The sequence below is a fragment of the Bufo bufo genome, chromosome 3, assembly GCF_905171765.1.
Source record: "Bufo bufo chromosome 3, aBufBuf1.1, whole genome shotgun sequence".
NCBI classification, from domain to species: domain Eukaryota; kingdom Metazoa; phylum Chordata; class Amphibia; order Anura; family Bufonidae; genus Bufo; species Bufo bufo.
In genome coordinates, this window is record NC_053391.1 from 167803390 (window position 1) to 167828873 (window position 25484).

Below are 25484 nucleotides of genomic sequence, written 5' to 3' on the forward strand. Positions count from 1 at the left end.
GGTTGCCATGGTTACCGATCGGAGCCCCAGCGATTAAACTGGGACTCCGATCGGAACTCCGCTGCCACCAATGATGGGGGGGGGGGGGAGATGGGAGGCCGCACACTGGCCACCAATGTTGTTAATGCTATAGAGGGAGGGGAGGCCGCACACTGTGCCACCAACGAATTATTACAATAGAGGGAGGGGGGGGCCGCACTGGCCACCAACCTATTATTACAATAGAGGGGGGGGGCCGCACTGGCCACCAATGATATTCAAACTGGGGAGGGGGGGAGGGTCTGCCCCCTGCTGCCTGGCACCCCTGATCTCTTACAGGGGGATATGATAGTACAATTAACCCCTTCAGGTGCCGCACCTGAAGGGGTTAATTGTGCTGATCACGGCCCCCTGTAAGAGATCGGGTGCTGCCAGGCAGCAGGGAGCAGTCTTGTACACAGTTTGTAGTGTATTCTAACTAGAAGCGTCCCCCATCACCATGGGGACGCCTCTGTGTTAGAATATACTGTCGGTTCTGAGTTTTCACGAAGTGAAAACTCAGCTATGAAAAAGCTTTTATGCAGACGGATCTTTGGATCCGTCTGTATAAAAAGTAACCTACGGCCACGGATCACGGACACGGATGCCAATCTTGTGTGCATCCGTGTTCTTTCACGGACCCATTGACTTGAATGGGTCCGTGAACCGTTGGCCGTGAAAAAAATAGGACAGGTCATATTTTTTTCACGGCCAGGAAACACGGATCTCGGATGCGGCTGCAAAACGGTGCATTTTCCGTTTTTTTCCACGGACTTATTGAAAGTCAATGGGTCAGCGAAAAAAAAACCGAAAACGGCACAACGGCCACGGGTGCACACAACGGTCGTGTGAAAGAGGCCTAATGAAGAGGTCAAGTTATGAAGCAGACCTCAACCAGTGCAACACCTTACCACCTACTGTAACATTACATGTTTATATTGGTCCTACTTACCAGCACAATGACCGTACCTTATGGTTTGCTGAGACCGCCTTCTACCAATGTAATGCCACCTACATGGGGCCACTGGACTGTCTGACGTTCCAGCTGTACACCCCTGTAGATGATGTCATTCCAGTAAAGATACTTTACTCAAAACACTCAGGAAAACAGTTACAGTTTGAAACACTTTTATTTAATAATTAAAATTTAATTATTTAGTATTAGTTTGAATGATCAAATTGTATTTTAATGAAAACATCACATAATGCAAACAAATTGCAGGGGCAGTTCTATTCATACGGTGGCAAACCAAATAATTGTGGTTTAAACTCCTCCAGAGAGTTTAAGACTAATGTTGCTTTCTTTGTAAGATCTTTATTTAGATTTTCATCTGGAACCATAACCACCTGCATACCAGCAGCAAGTGCAGCATCTACTCCAAATGGGGCATCTTCAAATACAAGGCACTAGAGGAAAAAACAAAAACAAAGAAACACAATTATATTCTTAGGAGACACATAGCACTTATATACGATTTTCTCATTCTGGATCAACCAGGATTAATATTTGCTTCTTTATTAACCTTTTCCCCACAAGTTTGAACTGTGTTTAATTAGCTTAAAACTGAATTAAAATTTATTTTTGATACATGATAAACCAACATACTGATTTAGGCTACTTTTACACTAGCGTTTTTGCTGGATCGGCAGGGTTTAACAAAAACGCTTGAGTTACTGATAATACAACCATCTGCATCAGTTATGAACGGATCCGGTTGTATTATCTGTAACATAGCCAAGACGGATCCGTCATGAACTCCATTGAAAGTCAATGGGGGACGGATCCATTTTCTATTGTGCCAGATTGTGTCAGAGAAAACGGATCCGTCCCCACTGATTTGCATTGTGGGTTATGACGGATCAGTCTTGCTCCACATGCCAGGACGGAAAGAAAACCGCGGCATGCTGCAGTTTGCTCTCCGGTATGAGAATGGAATGCATTTTGGAGCATTCCGTTCAGTTACATTTTGTCCCCATTGACAATGAATGGGGACAAAACGGAAGATCCCCATGACTGATCCCAATACCGGAAAATAGAAACGCTAGTGTGAAAGTAGTCTAAGGCAAAGTGTCTTCTAAAGCATAAAAGACCAATACAAATTTAGACAGCTGTTATTTTAGAAGAATCAAGAGTATTACACAACGTCTCCCTTTCTCTTTTGAGAGAATGCTTCAAAGGTGGATATTTGATTTCCCCAGGCTGGAAGAGTAGCATGCAGAAATATCAATGATTACCCATTGGTAACCTGTGCCAAAGACCATCTGAATTAGATCAAGTGGCTCCACACAAAATACCTTAAGGCTGGGTTCAGACCTGAGCGTATTTGATATGCGCGTGTAACGCGCATTTTTGTCTCGCGTTTTTATGCGCGTTTTTTGCAATAGTAAACGCGCGTTTGATGCGCGTTTGTGTGATTGACTGCAGTGTCCTATAGCCACAAACGCGCGTCAAAACACCCCAAAGAAGCTCAAGAACTTGTTTGAGCGTAGGGCGTTTTTCAGCGCGTTCAAACGCGCTGTAAAACGCTCGAGTGAGAACCAGGGCCATAGGGAAGCATTGTTTTTCATGTGTTGAGCGTTTTACAGCGCGTTTGAACGCGCTGTAAAACGCTCAAGTGTGAACCCAGCCATAGGCCTCATGCACACGACCGTTGTGTGCATCCGTGGCCGTTGTGCCGTTTTCCGTTTTTTTTCGCGGACCCATTGACTTTCAATGGGTCCGTGGAAAAAACGGAAAATGCACCGTTTGGCAGCCGCATCCGTGAGCCGTGTTTCCTGGCCGTGAAAAAAATATGACCTGTCCTATTTTTTTCACGGCCAACGGTTCACGGACCCATTCAAGTCAATGGGTCCGTGAAAGAACACGGATGCACACAAGATTGGCATCCGTGTCCGTGATCCGTGGCCGTAGGTTAGTTTTTATACAGACGGATCCGAAGATCCGTCTGCATATAAGCTTTTTCAAAGCCGAGTCTTCACTTCGTGAAAACTCAGAACCGACAGTATATTCTAACACAGAAGCGTTCCCATGGTGATGGGGACGCTTCTAGTTAGAATACACTACAAACTGTGTACAAGACTGCCCCCTGCTGCCTGGCAGCACCCGATCTCTTACAGGGGGCCGTGATCAGCACAATTAACCCCTTCAGGTGCGGCACCTGAAGGGGTTAATTTTGCTGATCACAGCCCCCTGTAAGAGATCAGGGCTGCCAGGCAGCAGGGGGCAGACCCTCCCCCCCCTCCCCAGTTTGAATATCATTGGTGGCCAGTGCGGCCCCCCCCCCTCCCTCTATTGTAATAATTCGTTGGTGGCACAGTGTGCGCCCCCCCCCCTCCCTCCCGCTATTGTAATAATTCGTTGGTGGCACAGTGTGCGCCCCCCATCGGCCCCCCCTCCCTCTATAGCATTAACAACATTGGTGGCCAGTGTGCGGCCTCCCATCTCTCCCCCCCCCCCCATCATTGGTGGCAGCGGAGTTCCGATCGGAGTCCCAGTTTAATCGCTGGGGCTCCGATCGGTAACCATGGCAACCGGGACGCTACTACAGTCCTGGTTGCCATGGTTACTTAGCAATAGTACAATAGTAGAAGATTCATACTTACCTGCTCCAGGCTGCTGCTGCGATGTTCGTGTCCGGCCGGGAGCTCCACCTACTGGTAAATGACAGGTCTGTGCGGCGCATTGCTAAATGAACTGTCACTTACTAGTAGGAGGAGCTCCCGGCCGGACACGAACCTCGCAGCTCCCAAGCTCCCAGGTAAAGTATGAATCTTTTACTATTGTACTATTGCTAGTAACCCGCTGCCACCAATGATCGGGGGGGGGGGGAGATGGGAGGCCGCACACTGGCCACCAATGTTGTTAATGCTATAGAGGGAGGGGGGGGCCAATGGGGGGCGCACACTGTGCCACCAACGAATTATTACAATAGAGGGAGGAAGGGGGGGGCGCACACTGTGCCACCAACGATTTATTACAATAGAGGGAGGAAGGGGGGGGGCACACTGTGCCACCAACGAATTATTACAATAGAGGGAGGAGGGGGGGGGGGGCCGGACACGAACCTCGCAGCTCCCAAGCTCCCAGGTAAAGTATGAATCTTTTACTATTGTACTATTGCTAGTAACCCGCTGCCACCAATGATCGGGGGGGGGGGGGGGGGGAGATGGGAGGCCGCACACTGGCCACCAATGTTGTTAATGCTATAGAGGGAGGGGGGGGCCAATGGGGGGCGCACACTGTGCCACCAACGAATTATTACAATAGAGGGAGGAAGGGGGGGGCGCACACTGTGCCACCAACGATTTATTACAATAGAGGGAGGAAGGGGGGGGCACACTGTGCCACCAACGAATTATTACAATAGAGGGAGGAGGGGGGGGGGGGCCGCACTGGCCACCAATGATATTCAAACTGGGGAGGGGGGGGTCTGCCCCCTGCTGCCTGGCAGCCCTGATCTCTTACAGGGGGATATGATAGTACAATTAACCCCTTCAGGTGCGGCACCTAAGGGGTTAATTGTGCTGATCACGGCCCCCTGTAAGAGATCGGATGCTGCTAGGCAGCAGGGGGCAGTCATGTACACAGTTTGTAGTATATTCTAACTAGAAGCGTCCCCATCACCATGGGAACGCCTCTGTGTTAGAATATACTGTCGGACATGAGGTTTCACGATCTCACTCATATCCGACAGTATATTCTAACATAGAGGCGTTCCCATGGTGATGGGGACGCTTCAAGTTAAAATATACCATCGGATTGGAGAAAACTCCGATCTGATGGTATAAAAGGGACTCCAGACTTTACATTGAAAGTCAATGGGGACGGATCCGTTTGAAATGGCACCATATTGTGTCAACGTCAAACGGATCCGTCCCCATTGACTTGCATTGTAATTCAGGACGGATCCGTTTGGCTCCGCACGGCCAGGCGGACACCAAAATGACTTTTTTTTCATGTCCGTGGATCCTCCAAAAATCAAGGAAGACCCACGGACGAAAAAACGGTCACGGATCACGGGAAAACGGAACCCCGTTTTGCGGACCGCAAAAAAATACGGTCGTGTACATGAGGCCATAGGGTTATTTACACTGTGTATGCATTTATATGTGGTCATATTTTTTGACTACAAAAACACCTGTAGACTTATACATTTTAGGAGTTGTTTTAGGCATATTAATGCCACTAATCACAAAAGCAACACTAAAATTACAACAAATAAAAATGCTTTATCTGTAGAGGCATTTATTTGTAAAAAACCAACAGCAAACTTCTGACCTGACCAGCATTTTGACTGAAAAACACCAGAGAAAAAAATGTCAATTCAACATTACTTAAACATTGTCGGTGGAATTTATGGTGCTTAGACACTTTTTGGACTTACTAGCGGACAAAGTTTGCTACTTTTAGCATTTTAACTTCACTCCAGATTTGAAAAGTGGGTAGGAAATTGGGTATAATTATAGGACAGCTTGCTAAAAAGTTGCAAAACTTGTAGCAGTCTTAATCCAGTAATGGTGAGGTGTAGAAAGTGGTAACATCTTAAGGCCTCTTGCGCACGGCCGTGTGTATTCACGTGAATGGGCCTGCAAATCCGAAGATGCGGTGCGGAACGGAAGCAATACGGAGTGCTTCCGTGGGGTTCCGTGCTTCCATTTTGCAAAAAATAGAACTTGTTCTATCTTTTTTTGCGGAACGGACCGATCACGGACCCCATTTAAGTGGATGGCTCCGCAATGCACGGGCACCGACCATGGGGCAGCCGCATGCGGACCACAATTTGTGGTCCGCAGCACGGGCAGCACAAGGTCGTGTGAACAAGCCCTTAAAGAGGACCTTTGACTAGTTTAAAAACTAAAAACTAACTATATCAGTGGGCAGAGCGGCACCCAGGGGTCCCCCTGCACTTACTAGTATGTCTGGGCGCCGCTCTGTTCGCCCGGTATAGGCTACGGTGTCTGCAGCTCCCTCTGTTGTACTGGGCGGAGTTTTTGTATTAGGGTTGTCCCTTGCTGCAGTGCTGGCCAATCGTAGCACACAGCTCATAGCCTGGTTCAGCAAAAACGGAACGGATACAGAAGACTTACGGATGCATTTCCGTATGTGTTCCGTTTTTTTTTTGCGGACCCATTGACTTGAATAGAGCCACGGAACGTGATTTGTGGGCAATAATAGGACATGTTCTATCTTTTAACGGAACAGAAAAACGGAAATATGGAAACGGAATGCATACGGAGTACATCCCTTTTTTTTTGCGGAACCATTGAAATGAACGGACCGTATACGGAACACAAAAAAACGGCCCGTACACTTGCAAAAAAAACGTTCGTATGAACTAGGCCTTACTCTGCTAGATTTATATCAAGCTGGCAGCTCAAGAGGAGTGTCTTTTCTGCTGCAGCTCAGACAGTGGCATGTTTTCAGTCTACAAGCCCATATAGTTTATTTAACGTTAATTGTCTAATATTGGTTTCCATCAATATTAACCACTTCCTGACTGCCCATTCACTATAAACGTCCTTGTGCGGTCGGTTTATCTCTGAATTGACGTTCAGGAACGTCCTTTCAGAGATGGCAGCTGCACGCCAATCAGTGACAGCAGGATACCCCAGAGAGAAGGCAGGGACCGCCGGGGGAGTGCAGGAGCTGACTGGTTTTCCATAGTCCACTATCAGCCCTGCACTGAGACTGTACAGCGCTGTATAATGCTGTATAGCCTCTCTGGGGAGTGTATTTCCACTGTAACTGGGGCTACTATGTCAGTTAAAAAAAAAAAGTTAAATGTCCCCCACAGGTCTTGTATGACCTTATGGGGGACACAAAGTGTAAAATAAAAAAAATAAAAAATAAAGTGTTTTGAAAAAAAGAGTTTCACATTTAAAAAAAAATTATAATTCCCCCCAAATCCGTTATTTTAAAAATGTTAAAAATAGAAGAAGAAAAAATACATATATTTGGTATCACCGAGTCCGTTGATACCAGCTCTATAATAATATCATATGATCTACCCCATCAGGTGAACACTATAAAAAAATAATAAACATTACGCCAAAACAGATTTTTTTGTTAGCTCAACTCCCAAAAAAAAATTTGTTAATCAATCAAAAAGTCATATGTACCCCAAAGTGGTAGCAATAAAAACATCACCTCATCCCGCAAATAATGAGCCCCCACACAAGACCATAGCCAGAAAAATAAAATAAATATGGCTCTAAGAAAATTGTAACACAAAACATGATTTTTTTTCTGAAAATGCTCTTATTGTGTAAAACGTTAAAAAAAATATAAAATAAATAGACATATTTGTTATTGCCACGTCTGTAACAATTGGCTATATAAAAATATGACATGATCTACCCCATCAAGAGAACGTTGTAAAAAAACTAATAAAAATTATGCCAAAACTGTTTAGTCACCTCACCTCACAAAAACATCAATCAATCAATTAAAAAGTCATATGTACCCCAAAATGATAGCAATAATAATGTCACCTCGCTCTGCAAAAAACAAGCCCTCACATGAGACTATAGCAAGAAAAATGAAAAAAATATGGCTCTAAGAAAATGCCAACACAAAAACATGTTTTTTTTTCTAAAAATGTTTTTATTGTGTAAAACGTAAACATAAAAAAACCCTAGACATATTTGGTATCGTTGCGTCCGTAATGACCGGATCTTTAAAATTATCACATGATCTACCACATCAAGTAAACAGTATAAAAAAAAAAATCGAACAATGAAACCTAACAGTTTTTTTGTGTGACTTCACCTCCAAAAAAATGAGATAAAAAGAAACCAGAAAGCAAAATGTACCCCAAAATGGTTTAAATAAAAACTACAGCTTGTCCCGCACAAAATAAGCCCTCACGCGGCTCATTAAAAAAAAAAGTTATCACTCTTAAAAACCATGACAGAAAATTCCATGTTAGAAAATCCAGATGCTGCACCCTCCCTTCTAAACCCTGATGTATCCCCAAATAACAGTTTACGACCACAGTTGGGGTGTTACTGTATTCAGGATAAAGTGGGTAGCAAATTGTGGGGGGATATTCTCATGTTATCTCTTGTGAAAAAGAAAGTTTGGGCCTAAAGCACCATTTTCTTGTAAAATAAAAATATGTAATTATTCATTTTAACACCCAAGTATTAAAAATTTCATGAAACACCTGTTGAGTAAAGTGCTTTTCCTTGGGTGGTGTAGTTTACAAAATATGGTCACTTTTGGGGGTTTTGAGTATGGGGGAACCTCAGGGTCTCTTCAAATGCAACATGGTGCCCAAAGACCATTCCAGCAAAATCTGCCCTCCAAAAACCATATAGCGCTCCTTGCCTTCTGTGCCCTGTCGTGTGCCCAGAGGTATACGACCACATATGGGGTGTTTCTGCAAAATGCAGAATCAGCGTAATAAATATTGAGGTTTGTTTTGTTGTTAACCCTTAGAAATTTCACCTCTATTTTGCTTAAATTCCTATTGTGGAATACCTAAAGGGATAAAAACATTTCTAAAACCAGTTTTGAATAGTTTGAGGGGTGTTGTTTCTAAAATGGGGTCATTTATAGGTTGGTTCTATTATGTAAGCCCCACAAGGTGACTTCAGAACTGAACTGGTCCTTAAAATAAATTGACTTTGGAAATGTTCCTAAAAATGTCAAAAATTGCTTCTAAAATTCAAAACCTTCTAACGTCCAAAAAATTATACAATTACAAAATGCCAACATAAAGTAGACATATGGGGAATGTTAATTCATGAAAATTTTATGAGGCATCACTATCTGTCTTAAAAGCAAAGAGATTCAAATTTAGAAAACAGTGACCTTTTTCAAATTTTCATTAACTTTTGGATTTTTTTTATTAATAAAAGTAAAACACATTGTACTTCATGTTCATGGTAAACTTTAGTCAATGTGTCACGAGAAAACAATCTCTGAAAGGCTTGGATAAGTAAAAGTGTTCCAAAGTTATTACCACATAAAGTGACACATGTCAGATTTGCAAAATTAGGCCTGGTCAGGAAGGGGGTAAAAGGCCGGTCTTGAAGTGGTTAAATTGATGGGGTCTATTTTTGGCAGCCTCACAAATCAACTCTTGAAGGTTAGTGGCTAGTGTTGGTCGAGCACCAGAGTGGTTGGGTGCTTGAGTAGAGCACCCGAGCACAATGGAAGTCAATGGGAGAACCAGTGTATTAAACCAGGAACCCCCTGCTCTGAAGAGGGGAGGGTGTCTGGTTCACAGGAAAAGGTCAGAAATTGATGGAAACCCCACTGAAATGGTTTGGGGAATGCATGGGGAGGATGTCTGTATGCATCTTGGACTCCCAGGTCGCTGCTGGGAACGATGTTGTCCGAGAAGTATGCCACTTTTACAGACTGACAATAATATGCACAAAATCAAAGATAAAATCAATTTTAGAGTAAAAATTGTTCTTTCCTATATATTTACTTGTATATAAAGTGCACTCCGATACAACCTGTATATCACATAAAGGAGGGCCTCATTCACATTGTGGTACAATTGTTCAGGTAGTGGGACTCCTACACTCATAAAGCCTATGCACTAAGTAAAAGGGCTGCCAAACATTATAAGGAACCGGCACTACAATACACCCTTTATAACACATAAAGGTGGGCATCCTACACACCCTTGAAAAATTAAGATTGATGGCCTGCTGGTGACCCTCAAAAACTACTGGAGCAAGGGCCTGCTGATCTAACCATTTAAAACTTTAGGGCCGAGAGCCTGCTGCTGATGTGACCATCTAAAACATTAAGGGCGAGTGCCTGCTGCTGAGCTGACCCTCTAAAACATTAGGGGCGAGTGTCTGCTGCTGAGCTGACCATCTAAAACATTAGATGAGAGGGTCTGCTGCTGATCTGACCATCTAAAACATTAGGGGCGAGGTCTTGCTGGTGACCCTCAAAAACATTGTGAACAAGGGTCTGCTGGAGACCCTCTAAAACATTATGGGCGAGGGCCTGCTGGTGACCCTCAAAAATATTATGGTTGAGGGCCTGCTGATGACCCTCAAAAACATTATGGGCAAGGGCCTGCTGCTGAGCTGACCCTCTAAACCATTAGGAGCGAGGGCAGCCTAATAAGCATATTGATGGAGGAGGAGAATGAGAATAGGGAGATTGAACCATATACCCTTTGTAACGGATCACCTGGCACCCCGACTGAGTACCTCCGTTGACGGATGCTCCTAGCGTTTCCTGAGGTTTCCAAGCACTCTGGCAGACATCACAATCACAGAACCGAAGAAGCATATAAATCCTCTCAAGCATATGAATGCTGTAGACAGTTGAATAGGAAACCATACGAAAAGGTTTACACTCCTAGCAGTCAAACTGGAACAGCATACCATAAATCCTCCCCCAAGAATGAGACGACACTTCATTTTGAGGGTTAAAACAGGAACTCCCTTTATTTTAACACAAGCATTGATTTATACACATCTTCCAACAATGTTACCAGCCACAGGGTTTTGTAAAAACAGCCAATCACATGTAGTTACTGTATTCAACCTTCCGAGCAATTGTAAACAAAATCCACTTCCCTCTGTCTGTAACGCAATAAACAAAATACAATGAGCATTGTCTGAGACGCAATCCACAAAATACAATTACCAAACGTAATGGACCAACTTGAACCCTGGTCTAATTCGTGGGGATGAGAGTTCAAGTTAGTCCAAGTCCTTTGTGAACAAATGAGGCTGATGAGAGGGCCCATAATCCTGGGGCAAGAGGCTAGTAGCCAGGCCCCTCCAAAACCCAGTGGCGAGGTTGGTTTCGCCACACATCTCCCCCTCCCAGGGAAGACTAACCAGATACCTGACCTCACGGTCAGTACCTGAGTTAGTCTGGCAGTCCACCCACAACCCAATACTGGACCTGTTGAATTTTGGGGCCTGGCTCTGTTCTGTATGTCCCCAGCTGTTGAGTGGGCATCTGCGACTCCTTGCTTCCTTGTGGTTCTCTACCTTGGAGCTGTAGGTACTTGGTGGGCAGAGGCCGACTGCACTCTGGACAGATGCCAGCTCTTCCGCTGGGGTAGCCTGTGGGAAGTCCGGCTCTAGAGAAGAGGTTAGAGGAGGGCAGAGGCCAACTGCGCTCTGCCCAGATGCCAGCTCTTCCGCTGGGGTAGCCTGTGGGAAGTCCGGCTCTGGAGAAGAGGATAGGGGAGGGCAGAGGCCAGCGGCGCTCTGCCCTGATGCCAGCGCTTCAGCTGGGGTGCATGGTGCCAACTCCTGCTGGGTAGTAACTGAATGGTTAGGGCAGAGGCCAGCGGCGCTCTGCTCTGATGCCAGCTCTTCTGCTGGGATAAGGGGGGTGCAAGCCAGCCCTGTAACAAGGTAGTCGGTGAAGCAGAGGCTAGCGGCGCTCTGCTCGGATGTCAGCTCTTCTGCTGGAGGGACTGGAGTACAGTCCTGCTGGGTAGTAAGGGGACAAGTAGGGCAGAGGCAAGCGGCGCTCTGCCCAGATGCCAGCTCTTCTGCTGGGAGGGGGCCAGAGGGGGCTAACGACTCCTCTGCTGACCCCAGTACCTGGTTTGGAGTTGGCTGTGGAGGGGAGGGGTTGCTTACCTCCTCCTCCTTGTACTGCTGCTGTTGGGGAGAGAGACCGACTGTCTCTTCTCCCAATAACACATTTAGCTGTTGGAGAGAGGGACAGACTGTCCCCTTTCCTATAGAAACACATTGCCGCTGGGGAGTGAGACCGACTGTCTCCCCTCCCTGTAAAGCACACTGCCGCTGTGGAGTGAGACCGGCTGTCTCCACTCCCTGTAGTTCACACTGCCGCTGGGGAGTGAAACCGGCTGTCTCCCCTCCCTGTAAAGCACTCTGCCGCTGGGAAGCAGGGACGACACACTTCTCTCCCTGTATTACCCCCATCTGGAGTTGGAGATCTGGGCCGGCTGCCCAGTATCCCTGTAGGGCCGGTAGAGAGATCTCGGTCCCATATCCACCTGCCATCTGTGGGTCTTCCCAGGACCAGTCTATGAGGTCCCTCAACATTTGCGAGTAAGGACCACCTGCGTCCACACCTGGCAACTCCGGCTGCTGCTGAGGGTCTGGGCCAGCTGCCCAGCATCCCGGTGGAGAGACCTCGGTCCCGTCTCCACCTGCCTGTTGTGGTTCCTCACAGGACCAGTCTATGAGGACCCCTACTTCGGGTTCCTCTGGCCGCCTCAAGGGGAGACGGCTTACCTCCTCGGATGCAGCTTCTGCTCGGCTGCTGTAACACTCCTTCCGCTGGGCAATTTCTCTCTCTTTCGTCAGTCGTAATTCTCGTTCCATCCTTGCGTGTCGCTTGGCTGTGACCTGGTTCCAGATGGCCTGGCATATATCCATGGACACATTATCTCCATGCTGGGCCACTCGCTGCCTCACCTCGGCCAGCCAGTCATCTTCAGAGCCTTCCATACTTGTCTGCTCCAAGTCGCTGGATACCTCTGCTCCCAGGGGCGCTGCACGAGTGCTAGCGTTTGTCCTCAATTTGTAACTCCACACGTTACCGGTGTCTCTGAGCTGCTTCTCCTCGCACTAGGACGCCATCCCACTGCTTGCCACCAATGTAACGGATCACCTGGCACCCCGACTGAGTACCTCCGTTGACGGATGCTCCAAGAGTTTCCTGAGGTTTCCAAGCACTCTGGCAGACACCACAATCACCGAACCGAAGAAGCATATAAATCCTCTCAAGCATATGAATGCTGTAGACAGTTGAATAGGAAACCATACGAATAGGTTTACACTCCTAGCAGTCAAACTGGAACAGCATACCATAAATCCTCCCCCAAGAATGAGACGACACTTCACTTTGAGGGTTAAAACAGGAACTCCCTTTATTTTAACACAAGCATTGATTTATACACATCTTCCAACAATGTTACCACCCACAGGGTTTTGTAAAAACAGCCAATCACATGTAGTTACTGTATTCAACCTTCCCAGCAATTGTACACAAAATCCCCTTCCCTCTGTCTGTAACGCAATAAACAAAATACAACGAGCATTGTCTGAGACGCAATCCACAAAATACAATTACGAAACGTAATGGACTAACTTGAACCCTGGTATAATTTGTGGGGGTGAGAGTTCAAGTTAGTCCAAGTCCTTTGTGAACAAATGAGGCCTGGCTGATGAGAGGGCCCATAATCCTGGGGCAAGAGGCTAGTAGCCAGGCCCCTCCAAAACTCAGTGGCGAGGTTGGTTTCGCCACACCCTTTTTAGTGGTGGAAGGGTTGCATGGGAATACAGTGTATTCAATACACCAAAAAAGCCATATTTAGAGTGCCTTTAGGTTCAGCCGCTTTCCTCTGGTAGGGTGAAGAAGTCAGGGGCAATCCAGGCCTTGTTCATTTTTATAAGAGTCAACCGGTCAGGATTTTCAGTTGACAGGCGGATGCGCTTATCAGTTATTATGCCCCCAGCAGCACTATATACATGCGCCAGTTCATGCCACATGTCCAGCTTGGACACCCAATTGTTTTAAGGCACAGAGGGATCATTGACGACGCTGACACGGTCTGCAACGTACTCCTTCACCATCTTCCAAAAAATTTCCCTCCTTGTGACACTAATCAGGTTGAGGGTGCTGGCAGGGTGTCATAAAACTGTCCCAGGCCTTGGAGAGTGTTGCCCTGCCTCTGTTGGAACTGCTGTGTGTTCCCATCATACTGTATCCCCTCCTCGGTTGGCCAAGGAACTACGTACTGTGCAGCCAGCATTGTAAGCTGGAAATTTTTGGAGCAACTTTTCCACAAAGACCTTCTGGTATTGCACCATTTTGCTCATCGTCTCCACCACAGGAATGAGAGATGAGAAGTTCTCTTTGTACCGGGGGTCGAGGAGGGTGAACAACCAGTAATCGGTGTTGGCCAAAATGCGTACAACGCGAGGTTCACGGGAAAGGCAGCCTAGCATAAAGTCAGCCATGTGTGCCAGAGTCTAAACAACAGACAAAACTTTGTGTCCTCATCAGGAGGATGACTCTCAATCTCCTCATCCTCTTCCTCCTCTCCTACCCATCCACGCTGAACAGATGGAATAAAACTTCCATGGGTACTACCCTCTGTAGCGGAGGCAACCGTCTCCTGCTCCTCCTCCTCATCATCCAATTTGCGCTGAGAAAACGAACTGAGGGTGGTCTGACTATCACCCTGTGTAATGTCTTCTTCCATTTCCACCTCTTCCACATGCAAAGCGTCGTTCTTAATTGTGAGCTGCGAGCGTTTAAGTAGACACAGAAGTGGGATGGTTAAGCTGATAGCGTTATCGCCCCTCACCATCTGTGTTGATTCCTCAAAGTTGCGTAAAACCTCACAGAGGTCAGACATCAATGCCCACTCATCGCTTGTGAAGTTGACTGTAAAGGCGACGACCATGTTCATGCTGGTATTCCACTACTGACCTCTGCTGCTCACAAAGCCTGGCCAACATGTGGAACGTGGAGTTCCAGCGCATGCTCACGTCATACAACAGCCTGTGAGCTGGCAATAGCAAACGCTGCTGCAGCGTTACCAGACCGGTGGAAGCTGTCAATGACTTGCGGAAATGGGCACACAGGTGGCGCACCTTCACCAGTAGCTCAGGCAAATTGGGGTAGGTTTTGAGAAACCGCTGAACCACTAGGTTGAACACGTGGGTTAGGCATGGTATGTGTGCGAGCTTGCCGAGCTTCAAAGCCGCCACCAAGTTACGGACATTATCAGACACAACCATGCCTGGTTCTAGGTTGAGTGGCGAGAGCCACAGCTCAGTCTGGTCCCTTATCCCCTGCCACAGCTCTGCGGAGGTGTGCTGTTTGTCACCTAAGCAGATCAGTTTAAGCATAGCTTGTTGCTGCTTCCCCACTGCAGTGCTACACTGCTTCCAGCTACTGACTGATGTCTGACTGGTGCTGCAAGATGAAAATTCAGAGGTGGAAGTGGAGGAGGAGGCAGAGGAGGAGAAGGGGGGGTTGCAGCAACTAACTTAGGTGGTGGCAGAAACCCTGATGGAAGTAGGGCCCGCAATCCTTGGCGTCGGTAGCACCTGTGCCATCCCAGGGTACAACTCGCTCCCGGCCTCCACAACATTCACCCAGTGTGCCATCAGGGAAATGTAGCGTCCCTGGCAAAAAGCACTTGTCCATGTGTCAGTTGTTAAGTGGACCTTCCCAATAACTGCCTTGGTCAGGGCACGGGTGATGGTACGGGACACATGCTGGTGTAGGGCTGGGACTTCACACCGTGAAAAATATTGGCGGCTGGGGACAGAGTAACGCGGGATGGCCACCGTCATCAGGCTGCGGAAAGCCTCAGTGTCCACAAGCCTAAATGGCAACATTTCCAGGGCCAGCAATTTGGAAAGGTGCGCATTTAGTGCTATGGCCTGTGGGTGGGTGGCTGGGTATTTGCGCTTTTGTTCAAAGGCCTGGGGTAAAGACATCTGTACGCTGCACTGGGACACAGAAGTGGACGTGCTAGCTGATGGTGCTTGCGAAGGTCCAGGTGCATGGCGGGAGGCATTCGGGCCTGCGTCTTGGACATGGCATTGTCCAGCACGTAACACAGGGGGAAAGGAGGTAGTGGTGTGACCCTCAGACACTGATTGTTGACCCATGCGTTCAGTCCACCTATTAGGGTGCTATGATGTCATGTGGTGGATCATGCTGTTGGTGGTGAGGTTGCTAGTGTTCACGCCCCTGCTCATTTTGGTTTGGCACAGGTTGCAAACGACAATTCTTTTATCATTTGCACTTTCCTCAAAAAAGCGCCAGACTGCGGAACACATACCCCTTGGCAAGGGAGATTGCCGCAAGGGGGTGCTCCGGGGATCAGTTGTGGGCCTGTTGGGTGTTGCCCGCCTTCTCTCTTTTGCCACCCCACTGCCTCTTCCAGCCTGTTGCGGTGCTGCGGATACCTCCCCCTATGTACCGCTGTCCTCGCTCGGCTTGCCACCTTCCCAGGTTGGCTCAGTGACTTCATCGTCCACCACCTCCTCTTCCACTTCCTCACTCTGGTTATCCTCCTGACTTGTTGACCTAACAACAACCTCAATTATTGACAACTGTGTCTCATCCTCATCATGAACCTCTTGAGACACTAATTTCCGTTGACTTATTGGCAACTGTGTCTCATCATCATCATCCACCTCGTGAAACACAAATTGCTGTTCTCCACCGTCATCTTCTTGTGACTGTGGATGCAAGAGTTTGGGAATCAAGGCACAATATCTCCTCATGTCCCTCTTCAAACAGGCTTGTCGAGAGTACTTTGAAAGGATAAAACAGTTGGCTCACTTGGGTTTGACCACGCCTGGTGCTCAGGCTCAAAAGAATCACCCCAAGTTCTGAATATAAATTAGCAAAAGATGGAGCCGGCACTCAAAACACTTGCAGTCACGTGGGGAAAGAATATTACAGTTTATTAATATTGTTATTAAATACACATATGTCTGTCTAGATCAGACAATCACAATAAATATACAATATATAGCATAAAAATTTAAAAATGATCTATTGATATACCCACACTTGTATGATTATAGGGCATTTGTGTTTTTGTATAGAATTTTTAAGTTATACATTTTTAAATTTTTATGCTATATATTGTATATTTATTGTGATTGTCTGATCTAGACAGACATATGTGTATTTAATAACAATATTAATAAACTGTAATATTCTTTCCCCACGTGACTGCAAGTGTTTTGAGTGCCGGCTCCATCTTTTGCTAATTTATATTCAGGCTTGTCGAGAGGCCCAAATAAAAGAATGGCGATGAAAAGAGGTCCTCAGAACATCCTAGTGTGGGATCACTTGTTTGCCAAGACTCTCCATGGTGGGAGGAAGGAGTATCAGGGCGAGGATTCTGTTGACCAGACTCTTGGCTACTGAGACTGAACTTTGTGGAAGACAGGGTAGTGCTTAACCGACTGGAAGCATTATCTGCTGCAATCCAACCGACCACCTGGTCGCACTGGTCTGACTTCGAGAGTGATGTCCTGCGCTGCCCTGCAAACTGGGACATGAAGCTAGGTATCCTGGATGAGTATGTTTCTTGTGCTCTGGCAGCAGGCACTGTTTCACCGCGCCCAGGGCCACGGCTACTGTGTGCACCATCAGCAGCACGGCCACTTCCCCGTCCCTTACTGCTCGCCTTGCGCATATTAAATGGTATATATGCTTGTAAGTATGTCACACGTACAACAGCTCAGGTTTTGTAAGTGTATGCGCAAATAAAGTACACAGAATGTCACTGATATTTTTAGGATGCACACACGTTAAACAGGAGATGTAGCACAGATAATGTCGCTGTCCGCAGCGTCTATGAAAAAAGTACACTGAATGTCACAGATGATTTTAGTAAATATCATTAATGGCAATCAATGATATTTACTGAGATATTCCCAAGTTGGAGACACAATTTTGGACCAAATTGTGTTTGGAACTTTTATATGCATATTGGCAATCTGTGGGATAGGTATTAGACTCACATATTATTCCATTACTGACCCATCACAGATTATTGTACTGTATGCAATACTATTAGCACTTTAACATGTTTTTTGTTGTTGTCAGGTATATACAACTACCTTTATTTATATGCTATTTGTACTTGTAATTCATGCTGACAGCATCTGTGTAGGGGGAGATGTTGGTTTCATAGTTTTCACACAATGATTTTATGATGTGCTTTTGTGATATTTTGTACGATTATGTTCAATAAAGCTTATTTTTCTATACTACATGTGTGGTTTAGTTAGGTTGGTATATATGGCTACGGCATTACAGTACCAGTACTGCCACGCACGTTTATTGGCTGCATAGCAGCCAACAAATGTGCGGGGAGGAGACTCGAGCATCGCGCTCAAGCACACGCAATGCTCGAGTAAAATTAGTGTTCGGCAGAGCATGCTCACCCAACACTAGTAGTGGTACTTTAGCAAGTCTTGCGTCCATTTCATTTTTTTCCCCAGACACAGCGCTGTACTTTTAGTAGCGGTTGTGTCTGGTATTAAAGTTTACTACAGCATGATCTTATACAAGTCAATGAGAATGATTTGCAATACCAGTCACCGTCATTACTAAATGCATAGCGCTGTGAACCATAGTGAACCTAGTGAACAATGAAGTTGCTTTCTAAGTAGGGGTGCCGAGAGCCGACCCCCACTAATTTAATATTGATAGTCTAAAAATAAGCTTAAGGATATGCCAATACTTTTTAAAAAACTGGGCACCAAACTAAGAGCTTGATTTTTACTACTCATCAACCATGTTCTTTAGGCTTGTTCATTCAAGTTTCATGGTCAACCACCCTATGCAAACCACCGTTTCATGATCATGATTTTCCAACATTTTAGAACAAAAATGTCTCCACTGTATGTATGTACTGCTATTCAGACAATGGCCTTCAGTAATTGTCAAACATCTATCACCAAGTGACTGCAGCTTTGCTTGAAATTGTGTCATTTTACATATATTTAAATGTCAGGTGCTTTCTCTGTTCGCAATATGTACCTCTCAGTAGCTCTTTTCAAATATATTTAGCTAGAGGCAAACTGCCCATTGTGCTCTCTGTCTGTTCATATTCATGCAAATGGCCACAAACAAAATTGCTTACTGCTTGGGCACTTATCACAGCATTACTTCTATAATGTAGCCCCATGAAAATCACCACAACTTGCATAATATTGCTCTCTGCACACAGTACAATGTGGGTATACCTCTTTTTTCCCTCTAATGCAATCTAGTCACAAGATTGAGCTACATTTATCAAAGTTATTTTGATGGTATTTGAATCCTGCATAGTTACCATGTTCAAATACCAGAATTACTCCTGCTCTTAAAAGGAATCATTTGGAAAAATGTAATGGAAATTGGAATGTCTTATCCTCAGGACAGACCATCAATATCAGATTGGCAGCACCCCCAGCTCTTCTAATCAGCTCTGGTGGCAGGAGTAGGCACTAGAACTATTAAGCTCCATCTATTGTGTAGAAGACGGAGCTTGCTACTGCAGTGCTGAAGTTACCAGCTCCATCCACAAAACAATGGATGGAGCTGTATACTTCCGGTATGCATTTCTGCCAGCTAGTTAGAGGGGGTGTAGGGGTGCTGCCAATCTGATATTGATGATATATATCGATTGCTGAGGTTGAAGAGTGTTAGACCCCTGCTGATCTGATATTGATGACAGGTCATCAATGTAAGAATTCTGGAAAACCTCTCTAAAGGCTATGTCAACTTTTGCAGCTACATTTTTTTAATTGATCCAATTCATCAAAAAATGAGGCAACTTTGCAAATATTCTTAATTAGAAAAGGTTGACATAATCTTTAAAGGGGGTTTGTATCTACAGCTTCTATGCAGACATATTTATTTCCATGATAACAGACTACAAACTGTTACAATGGTAGCCTGTGTCCATTGCTGTCTACTTCTATTTGGAACACTATTCATTCAACTACTACTACTCCCATTTTTGCCAATCACCACCACACCCCTCCTCTCTGTGCTCTTTGTGGAGTTGCATTACTGTTTATAATTGTTAATCGGCTTCTGTTATAAATGCTAGGCTGCCCTCCCACTCCTTACCTGAGCTTAGGTTCTTAGTGAAGGTGTGCTATTTTGATTGTCTGCCCATGTATCAAACTTCTTCCTGTTAAGTGATTCTAATACTCTGCTCCTTGCCTTGACCTTAGCCAGTCTACCATACTGACCCGTTGCTGCCTGCCCTGACCTCATATTAGTTTCATGGAAATGCACAAACACTGCCTGCCCTGACCTTTGCCTATTTACCGACTATAAGTATTGCCTAACCCCTTGGTGCTTTACAACAGTGAGTCATCTGCTAACTATACTAGGACTATTTCAAGAGGTAGCAGCCTGGTGGGTCCCCTAGAGAGAATTCCAGATCCATTTATTGAGGGGGGGAAAAGGGGATCACTAGAATAATACCTTTAGGACTAGCCCAAAGTCAAACCAGTTGGTACAGTGGGTTAACCCCACTGGCCATTATACAAACAATACCTGTGCAACTGCTCCCCCCCCCCCCCCCCTAATTTAATGCAATGTACAGTAAGTTATTAAACAGCAGGGGGCAGCTGAATAAAAGTATGACTTCAGGATCAGAGAAAACTGGTTTTGTCTGTCACTTGTTACCATGGAAACACATTGATCTTTATAGGTGCTGTAAACACTTATTATTTGCAAACATGTTTTCATTTTAGATGCAATAAAACATTTGAAAAAATGGTTATGAAGGTGGACATGGGCTTTAAAAAGCAGAAGGCTGTCTTCGCTCGGCATACACCTTTTTCTACACCAGTGGACAATGATTTTTGCATCTTTTGTGACAACTACCAGCTGCTCTATTAAGTGCAAAATAGTGTTTTCTGTTTGACAAAATTATTCAGTTCCCTTATACTACTCGAATGTCACTGAAATCCTTAGGGATCCTGTACTGCTATCCGTTCTTTATTTGAGTTGTACAGTCTGCAGAACAATGACTATGCCTTTAATTCCCATCGTATAGAAGACATCAAAGACCATGGTTCAGAGTAGTAAATTAAAAAATTTGGTGAAAATATGTAAGGATTAGGATTATGAACCATGACCAAGTAGCTGGAATTCTAATACTAATATACTGGTGCCTTTGCCTTTTGTTGTTATTATATAAGTAAATATACAAGTTACAAAATAAAAAGTTTATGTGACTCTTATTCACTGTGACAGATGCAGGCTGAGCAGAACATTTTGCAGCAGGAGTTTTATTTATTTATTTTTTACTTGTACAGGATCTTAAAGAGCTTCCAGAGCACTTCCCAAAGGTAAGCTACACACGTAGACTTAACAGTTTAGAATTTAGCTCTGATTGATCTTGCAGGAACACTTTAGGAAGAACTGATTCTCTAAGTTATGACAGTGCTCGGCACCTAAATTGGCAGTGCATGACTCCTATTTTTCGAGTACTTTGAATCTCTAAATTGTACACCATTTGTCTCAGGACCTGTACTGCTATCAAAAGGATCGTATCAGTTTTACTGGATTGCTCTCTCAAATGCCTCAAAGTTATTTAAAAGGCTCCTGTAGAGATCAGTGATGGTGTTTCCACTCTGTTAAGCTGTATAAAATTATTAATTAATTGATTGTCCATAAGGCTTGTTTGCAATTTTTGTAATTTTCAGTGTTTAACCATTTTATTACTGGAGCGTTTACCCCCCCCCCCCCCCCCCCCCCTTACTTACTAAACCAATTTTTTCTGATTTAGCAATGGGCCTATCTCACAGTAAGTCACTAATTTCTGAGCCAGCCTACGTGCATTGGATATTTTTTTCACAGGACACCTTAGTCCTTTCTTTTGTGCCATTAGATGACAGATATATTTTAAAAATAAATAAAAAAAAACACAGTAAATTATAAAAAAAATAATTCTATAATAATTCTTATTGCCATGGGTCATGCGTACGGACAATGGTTGTGGAACCACTGTGCCAAGTAATTGGTTTGATGCTGGGCCAAACCCTAAGGTCATTATTCTGGCACCTCCCCAGTATACACCCTTTAACCCCTATATAGGGCTGTGGACTTCTCTGTGGGTTAATGACCAGACCACTACCTCCTGGGATGATGCAGATATACTTGGCATCTCACCCTTGAACTCAGGAACTCTGGTGCAAGCACCAGAGGCACAGGCATGGCATGATACAGAACCAGAGAACAAGGAAATCCAAGGCAAACACAAACGCAGGAAACCAACAAGACATGGAGCACTGGCAGACAAACAGATCAGGGACCCTGACACACAGACATCATGCACATGGAGAAACAGACTATAAAACCAGACTACCAGAACTAGGACTCTGTGCTGACATAGCAGACTAGACCAGATGGGCATCAGGAACTAAAAGGTAGTTCAGTAATGACAGACATGGCAAGACAGACTTCAGGAACTGGATACTGTTCAGACACAGCAGACATGGCCGAACATGCACTTATACAGACTGAACCTCCATACAAACTAGGGAAATTACCATGACAAGTACATAGAAAAATTCCCAACAGATCAAGGCAAAACATGGTACAGCAGACAAGAAAGTGTATTATAGGCGAGATCAGACATTCAGGAAAAAATAGACTCAACACGACTTATAGAGTTTACTAAACTATGATAAAAGATATATGATACAAAGAGAGGTGATAGTAGCAAGAAATCTTACCCTGATGATGGCTTTAATGGAGCCCAGCTCTCCCCCCCAAAACTAAGGGGGTAATTTATTATCCAGAAATACGACTATATTAGGCATATTTCTGGCACAGATTGTGACGCAAAGGTTAGTTGCGCCGCAATCTGCGACTTTTCCCCACTCACGCCAGGTCTAAAAAGGTGGGCAGGGAAGGGGGCGGTGGGCCCATCCTATTCATCAATTTCTACAGCTATTTTAGGTGTAGAAAATGGTCTACATGTAAGCCAGAAAGGAAGCTGGCTAACATTTAAACCGGCGCTGGAAGACCACTTTGGCTGGTCTCCGGGATACTTACTCTGACTGCAGCTGTCTAATGACAATGTGGTCACAGGAATCTGCTGCACAACTGGGTGGCGGCAGATCACAATATAACCAGTCGCTTTTATACAGATTACAGGTTACAGATACGAGCTTACAGTCATGAACAATAGATGTATAAGGTTGTATTTTGTCATCTGTGCAGCCGTATGAGTATTTATTTTGCTGGATTTGTCCTATTTGTCCACATCACTGTGTACTACAAATAATATCTTCACATCTTTTCTACTGGTCATTATGATTACAGCAATACCAAGCGTACATAGTTTTTTTTCTAGTTTACTACCTTTGCACAGTACAGGTAAGAACTAATAGGCATATTAGAAGGGCAGGCTATGGAACAATGTTGATTGTGTCGTCAATGGTGACAGATGGAGCCCTCAACTTGTCTTGACCAGAACATAAATTGTTTCTGCTGTTAAGGCACCTTTACACTGCTCGAACATCAGACAGATCATCGTTAACAACTAGTTAGCGATGATCTACCGATGTAAAGGTGCTGTCGATTACCTGACGAAGAAGTGAAACACTCGTTCATTGGGTAATAAAATTGTGCAGAAACCTAAATCATTGTTTGCCGTAAGCAGATCGCACCATCTAGACAGCACTCTGCTGCCAACAGAGACTGATTCTGTATGGGGATGAGCAATGGCATTAGCGATAACTCCTTCCCATACTGTGGAGGAGATCACTGCATGTAAATACAGTGGTCTCCTTCACTGATGAGTAGGTGATTGCTGGGAAGGAATGCTTCCTTCCCAACAATTATCTGCTCAATTAAGCAGTATAAAGGGGGTTTTAGTTACAACGAGTACTTCCGTATGATGGTGCAAGTACAGCTGGTGTGCCAACATCATCACAATATCTCAATAGTACTATTGTTTTGACTGCTATTATATTAAATAACCAACCTAACTGTATATTGTCAAATTGTAAACATGCCTACAAATAATATAGATGGCAAAATCAAACTCAATGCATTGCAGTAGGTCAGTCTCAAGTAGTATTCTGTAGTTTCCTATTTGGGAGATTATACCCATTCGATTCCTATCATGCCTTCACCTATCTTTAGCCTGAACCCCAAAGAAAACTGAAATATCCACCCTATAAAGGTTGACTCGACTGCCTGACCATGATGGCCCGAAAAAGCCCATAATGATCCCCTTTAAAGGGTTATAAACAGATACACATGTACATAGCATATCCAGTGATCAATTGATGAGTGCCATGTCTCCTTTATTGTTTATTCAGGCACAAGTCTGTACATTTGGCTGTGGCTGCACCTGTACCTGCTGTTCAGACCCATTCATTCAAAACGGACTGAGCTGCAGAACCAGAACCAGCAAATGTATAGCAATGTAAAAGAGTACCATAGTTTGGTAGGCTGAAAAAAGATATACTGTATTTCCATTCTGCCCAGCCTATTATAATGCTAAGTTGATAAAGAGTAAAGAAGTCATCTCCCTTGAAGGAACAATTCCTCACTGACTCCAAATATGGTAAGCAGAATAAACCCCTTGATCAACAGCCTTTTCCAGAAATTTAAAAACTATAACTTGCAATATTATTACACGCATGAAAGGCATCCAAGTCCTTTTTGACCTCTTTTAGTAAGTTCACCATTACAACCTCCTCTGGCAGAGAACTCCACAGTCGCACTGCTCTCACTCACAGGCGGTCTGGAAACATACAGTGACCATGGAAAAAAAAAAGTGGCCCTATGTTGTAGGCGGGTCCAAAATTAATAGAAGGTGGGGCAACATGAGTAGGCAAGGTCAGCAATACCAGAGGGCAAAATACCGTCCCATCAGAAAAAAATACCACAGTGCAGCACAAAATACTTCCCCAAAAACTGTCCCTCTGTGGTGGCCATCAATAGCTGCCGGTTTATGTCCTCTTCCAGTTGTCTCTGATTAAGATTTGGAGCAGGAGGCTTAGGAGGTGGGATGCAGGCAACAGGAGTTAAATTCAGCAGGGCATGTGAGGTCACTGGCAGGGTACATGAGTAACTGATTCTCACTGCTTTAGCTTTGGCGGCCACCTGAGCTTTGGCACACCAGGAAATTTCCATGTAAGATCTATGCCCAATGCACCCCTGCTCACAGTAAAGAAATCCCTTCTATGTTCATGTAGAAACCTTCTTCCCTCTAGGTGCAGATGATGTCCTCTTGTTATAGTTACAGACCTGGTTGTACAATGAATGCCTCTAAAATACAGTACAGTCAGGGGCGTAGCTAAAGGTTCATGGGCCCTGGTGCAAGAGTTCAGCTTGGGCCCCCCTTCCCTCATTGCTTTATGGCCAGGGGCAGGGAAACACATAGCCTTCCTGCTGCCTGTGGCAAAAATTGAAACCGCACCCCCCACCATGCCAAATTCTTGACCTAACACCTTCCCTCCAGCCAGAGGTGTAACTTGACCAGCATGCACCTTCTATAAAACAGGTGTCTTCTCATGTGGTACAAGGGTCTTTAGGGCCCCTCAGGCTCCTGGGCCCGGTAGCGACTGCTACCTCTGCACTCCCTATAGCTACGCCCCTGAGTACAGTATATGAATATTGTGACTATTCCTCCAGCTGATCACTAGAGGTGCTTTGAGTTGGACCAGATAATAATAGTCTTGGTTCACGCCTGAATAGAACATTAAATAACATAAAATAACAATAACTTTATTGATAAATATCTAAAAATCGGGCAGCAGCCCAATAGCACTGAGTCAGGCATAAAGGGTATATTGCAGCCACACTGGGAAAGAAGCATATGTTACCCAGTGATATTGTGCTGCTGGTATGCTTCAAGTGTTCAAGATACACATCTGTGGTGCACCAGGAGGTAATTGAGATGTTAGGGTTCCTCCTTGTTGGTGTAATACCACTACCCTCATAGATTAGCCAGGCAGTGGGTCCAGGGGAGCACTAAGGG

The 25484-nt window shown here is 45.0% G+C and overlaps 1 protein-coding gene across 1 annotated transcript in view; it reads right to left on the bottom strand.

Moving 5' to 3' along the window:
- Positions 1–1135: 1135 nt before the first annotated feature.
- LOC120994883 (pseudouridine 5'-phosphatase) overlaps positions 1136–25484 on the bottom strand; it is a 554435-nt gene continuing 530086 nt past the window's right edge. The window contains exon 4 of the mRNA XM_040423754.1: positions 1136–1425. Within this exon, the coding sequence (XP_040279688.1) occupies positions 1249–1425 (177 nt within the window). The 3' untranslated portion in view covers positions 1136–1248. The remainder of the gene's footprint in view (positions 1426–25484) is intronic.